Source organism: Lycorma delicatula, chromosome 1, assembly GCF_047948215.1.
Source record: "Lycorma delicatula isolate Av1 chromosome 1, ASM4794821v1, whole genome shotgun sequence".
Lineage (NCBI taxonomy): Eukaryota > Metazoa > Arthropoda > Insecta > Hemiptera > Fulgoridae > Lycorma > Lycorma delicatula.
The window spans coordinates 372,198,798-372,204,797 of record NC_134455.1 but is presented as its reverse complement, the minus strand read 5'-3'; the positions used below and the strand labels follow the sequence as shown (position 1 = coordinate 372,204,797).

Here is a 6,000-nt window from a genome sequence, read left to right as displayed (position 1 = left end):
TGAATTTTCAGATTAGAAAAAACAAAACTTGCTGGCTGATAATTGTAATGACAATCTATTTCTCTATATAAAAACAATCAACCACTTCAAATATAGATCTAACTGGTCATACAGCTATTTCTTCTGAAAGTTTTTCTAATTCAGAAAGTACATTTAACTATATTAGATTGCATCCAAAGACTAGCAAAATAGCCTAGTACCATTTCTGTTATGATATATGAGGTGTGACCAAAAAGTAGTGCAGTTTTTATTTGTTTGATAAAATATGCCTTTACTTATGTATTTTTATGTTAACTTTTTGAAACTGATCCATCCAATAAATACACTTTGCCAGTATTTTTTCCAGTTTTCAAAAATTTATGTCAAGCCTTAATTTTGCTCAAGAAATTTTGTTTAATTTCTTTAATCAAAATATGTTAAGTCAGAAAATTTTGCCTTATGGTTTTTTTCATTTTTGGGAATTGAAAATATTGGTTATGTGTTGTTATGGGGTTGTTTTTGGCCAAAAATTCTTGACAAGATTTTTTGGTCATTATACATGGTGTAGTATATGTCGATGAAAAACAGTAATGTACATTCTAGAAAAGATTAAGAACTATTAGCTTGGGTTGCTTTATTTTACTTTTATCTCTCTCAAAAGGTTCTGATTAAAATATTTGAGTCTTTACTTCAGTAGTATAGTCTTACACTCCTGATTTATTATCAGTTTTAATTCTTTAGTGACTTGATTTATTATTTCCTCAGCAATTCATTAATGAGTATTTTGTCATAATTAAGAATTTCAGACCAAATTTTCCTACCATTCATAAATGATTTAAAATATTAAACAGAGATCTGCCATGATTTTTTCCTTACTTGGTCCATTTTTTCAATGCACATTTATTCTGGATCACACTAACTGATTATCATCATTATTGATTCTTGTCCATCTTAGAAGCATTTGTGCCATTTATAGATTGCTTGTTCCTACATACTAGATTTGTCAAAAATATTTTGTAAGGGGTTTTCAATATAATGAAGCACATAATCTCATTTCAAAACTATGTATCCAAAATAATTGCACGTGCAGAAAAATATAAAGAACTTCATAAAAAAAGTTTTTCTCCTGTCATTTCTTGAGTGATATTAAAAAATTCCACCAATTTTTTAATCATTTCATGCATCAATGTCAAAAGAAATAATGGGAACACCCCCCACTGTTGTCCATTTACCACTAAGTTAGTAATAGCTGTTATTATCACCAGCATTCACTCTACTGGCATCATTCTATCCCTGTTATAAGCATTTTACCAGTGGACTAGAAAGAAAGTAAATGTCCAATAAATTCTCACTAAAAACAAATGTTTGGACAAACAGTAGAACAACTTCTGGAAACTGGAGTTAACTGACAAGCAGTAATATATAGGAAGGGTGTTTGGTGTTACTCTTCTTCTATTAGTGATACTGGCTCTAATAATTTATAAGCATAACATATTTACATCATGGTCTTTTAAAAAATAATTAACTTCCTGCCACATAATATAAAGGTTTTATTGTTAAATATGTATGTATAAATTAAAAAATAAATTACTCTAAAATTTGTTTAAGTCTTTTTAAATATACACATACAAACACAACAGATGTCAGCTGCCTGTACCAGTACCAATGTTATTATTTAAACCAGAAATAGTCCTATTATTATTAGTTTTATTTGTAAATTTTACTTTCTTATACCTGTCCGTGGCAAAACTAAGTATTTTATTCCTATTTTTATTTAGTATATTGGCTAACTGCTTTACACTACCGTACGTATCAAAACGTGTAGCACGACACATCTGCAATTGAGTTTCAGTTAAGTTTGGATCACACTGAACAACATGGAATGCATGAATCAAATCTGGATCAACTGCACGAAAAACACTAATATTTGATGATGCAGACACAAATTTATCAAATAGATTAACATCTTCTTTACCCCACCCCTTAATAGTTGTGTCAAAACCTCCTACCTGAAATAAAAAAATCCAAACAAATTTATATAAACTTAATTATCAATATAATAATCTTAAGATTAATATATTGTAAGAAATTATATTTTACTGAATTAATTCAGTAAAATATAATTTCTTCTTAAACCTTAAAATACAAACTAATATCGAAGAGCATATTCAAATAAAATTGCAGAAAAAATGGGTCTGCTAAACTGGTTGTCTCTCACTACAATTATGATGCACTGATCTCAATCTTCTTGACAATCCCGATAGGCCTATTTTAGGATTCTATATATGCCATTTAATATTTTTTAATATCTTCAGTCAGCCTTAATCACTTTTCAAAGAAGATTTCAATTGGAGAAAAAATAATGATCTCCTCTAGTCAGGTCAAGCTGAATGGCTGAGGAAACACAGTAGTTTTAGTTTCAGCCAGAAAATCAATCAACTGAGCCTCATTGACTGCTTTATAAAGCCTTGACACATAGTTCAAATGTGTAACTGTTTATATTTTTAAAAAACAACTTTATAGGGCTGATCATATGTGGCACAGTTACCATGCAACAAATTTATGCATTTATTAAAAATGCAGAAAAACATTTCAGCAAGAGTTATACGTATATAAAACCAATGTGACAGTCAATGTATTAATATGAAATACTAAGAACAGTTTACAACTGATGATCTCGGCATATTAAAAGTTATTTCAGTCATTCTTCAAGTATACTCGGAGAATTCTAAGTACATACCATTGTATGTACTGAGAATATAGATTCTAAAAGAAAAAAGATGTAAAATGATTAGTGGAGAGGAAATTAGACTGCAGATTGACAGAAGAGGCAAACCACTGATCTGGCCTAAAACTAACTTGCATTCAAGTAGTCAGGTAAGTGCAAATTCCTGAAGATTCCAATTTACAAACTAGTTATTAATCCCATGTGTTTTATAGTTGAAAAAATAATTGCAAAAATAGAAATGACAATTTTCATAAATTATCACATTTACTTCTATAAATATTTTTTAATTTTCATAGAAAATTAAAAATATTTAATTTGTTTGTATCTTATATCTCAGGAATAAAACAGAATAAAATAAAATTTTATTTAAAATTCACCCGCCAATATCCATGGCTTAGTGGTAGTGTCTCTGCCTTTTATCTAGAGGTCCTGGGTTTGAATCTGTCAGACATGGAATTTTTCAAATGCAATAAAATCTCCATTTCACATCCCCATGTAGCTTCAAACTTAATGGTGAATTAATTATTTAAAAAAAAAACACCTATATAACCTGCTTAAAAAAAATTAATTTTATCAAAAAAATCTACACATACCTGTATTAAATCAGTCTTATAAACACTTGCTATTCCAAATCCATATTGTCTCCAGTATCCACTATCTTCATTGATTAAGAAATGGTTGAATGATGATGAAGTATTGTATACAACTTTAGGATCAAATTCACTATATACAATTGGGAAATAAGCGAGTTTACCTTTTATAGTGTTCATTCGGATACGTCTTAACACATTTACATTAAATATCATATCTACATCAACAAAAAATAATAAGTCATCTGGTTCACTAACTTGACCTGCACCTATGTGTAATGCAAGAGCCCTAGCAAATGTATCGAATACAGGTATAACTGTTATTTTTGTCCATGAATGTCTCGCTTGAAGTTCACGAACAAGATTAAGCGTATTATTGATTGTATTTTCATTATCACTTGGAAATAACACAACTATTAATGTAACATGCTCACGAGTTTTTAAACACACATCCTCAAATATATTAATAAATCGTACAAATGTTTTGAAACGTCCTGATAGTGGCACAATAAAATTTATTAATTTCTCTTGAGACTTTTCTGCTGTTTGTTGCCCTCCTGGTAAAAGAAGTCCTGGAAGACTTTCTCCTAGTCGAATCAATCCTTCTTTTATTCCTACAGAATTTTCATCCCCTGTTCCAATACCTTCTTTTTCTTCTTCACCTCCTTCTTCCTCTTCTGTACCTTCTCCAGGATTATCACTGTTTGGGTGGGTAACTTCTACACCATTTACTGTTTCATGCATTTCAAGACCTGAGAACAGAAAGATATATTTACTTATTTTTCATTTTCTACATTTTGATGCATACTGCAATTGAACAAAATTAAAATAACAATGAAAAAAAATCATACATAAAGTAGTTTCTTTTTATCAGTTCTTAAAATGTTGACTTCTGGAAGTCAGTACCAAATTAAAACAACTGTCAATAAACTCACTTAACCTTATTTAAAAAATAAAATGAAATCTAAAATAGAAAAAGTATTTATTACTTTTTCCTTTTTGGTGCATTTTAAAAAACATTGGTTTCAAATTTAAAACAGCTCATGTTAACAAGAATATAAAAAGTAATCCAGAATATGACATGAAGAAACTATATAAAGTTTCTACCGCTACCTGAAGTGTGAATATATATTTTATTAAAGAATTAAAAATTTTTTGACTAATTTTCTAAGTTTAAACACAAAATACTTCAAATTTGAGAATGATAGACTGTATTATACCATTTTATTGTAACAAAACATATTAAAGAAAAAAGAAATGAAAAATATTTTCAAAATCATCTGTGTAGTCAATGTAATTGTGTAAAAAATTGTTCATATAATCTATATAGGAAAAAATTACTTTATTCTGATATAGGCACCTTAATTGTAACACGACTCTTTTTATGATCCTTGGATAGGAATTCAAATCATTGGACAAGTAAACAGGTTGTCACTGCATCAAACAACAATAAGAAAACCAACCAGCCCAGGCTAGAAAACTGGAGTTGATTTTCACACTACTTTATCAGACTGAATTGTGAGACAGCAGATACCAAATCCCATGGGATATCTATTCAGGAAAGAAGGATAAGAAATTAGGAATGGGAAATAGTGGGAGGATATGATAATCATGATACTTTATGATTTTTCTAAGAAATTTTATAATAATATAACTTTATTTTTTTACATTAGATAACTTAACAGAAATATCAGTTTGATCTTGTGGCATAATTTAATAGACAGTAATAAAATATGCGAGCAGTTCAAGTTTAAATGTAATTTGATTATTTGGGCTGAGTTGTTAGATTTTATGCCTCTCCAAAACTTTATTTTAAAATATTCTTAAAAATATACTAGACACTTTTAGTGTGTAATACTACATTATATAAAAATCAAAATGACAACTTTTGTCCACCAAAAAATTGTGCATAGGCTTATTGAGAATAAAAGTTTTGTAATAATGGAAATTTTTATACAGAATATTTTAAAATTGTATTACTGCTTAAAAATGGATATATTAATGAAGAATTATATAAAAAAAGTAAAATAATAAAATTATAGGACATTTTGATAGGCTTTGATAATATTATAAATAATACAAGTACATAGGAAACATTTAATGATATTTCTGTTGAACAGTAGTTGTAATAATAAAATTTAGTGACTGATGTTTAAAAAATAAAAATTAATAATTTTCAATAAAAAAAATTAAATATAGTACATTCAGAAAGTTGCTGTGCAGTATGCTTTAGAATCATGTAGTGTATTCTGTTCTTTCAGCCTTATTATGTTGGTTGCCCTGTGGTTTCATTGTGCGTTGCTCAGTAATAAACCAAGAAGTCAATTGTTGAGTTGTGAATAAATGTGCTTTGAGTTGTTTAGTTTATTGGAATCAATAGTCACAAGAAACACAATGGTTCTTTCGATAGAGGAATGCATTTTTCTCGTTGAACACGTCTTTCATGAAGGTTTCAAGAATTGGTACTGATTTAGTGAGCACAAGTTTTCTTAAAAGTTTTCAAATACTCCTATTTCTCACCACAATGCAGTTCAAACTCTTATCAAAACATTTTGTGCAACAGCCTCTGTTGAAAACACTGATCGAAGTGGAAGACCACCTAAATTAAACTAACAAAAGCTGCTTGATATTTCCAGATACTATGGCCGAAAGTCCATCAAAGTAAATGCATGAGTTCATGAGCAGCAAGCAAGATATTGAACT

General features: G+C 28.8%; 1 protein-coding gene across 1 annotated transcript in view; it reads right to left on the bottom strand.

Annotated features, from left to right (window-relative positions):
- Positions 1–1,509: 1,509 nt before the first annotated feature.
- Positions 1,510–6,000, bottom strand: part of Chsy (Chondroitin sulfate synthase) — a 404,851-nt gene continuing 400,360 nt past the window's right edge. Inside the window, exons 9-10 of the mRNA XM_075353683.1 lie at positions 3,301–4,049; positions 1,510–1,988 (exon numbers count right to left, since the gene is read on the bottom strand). Coding sequence (XP_075209798.1) covers positions 1,623–1,988; positions 3,301–4,049 — 1,115 coding nt within the window. The 3' untranslated portion in view covers positions 1,510–1,622. The remainder of the gene's footprint in view (positions 1,989–3,300; positions 4,050–6,000) is intronic.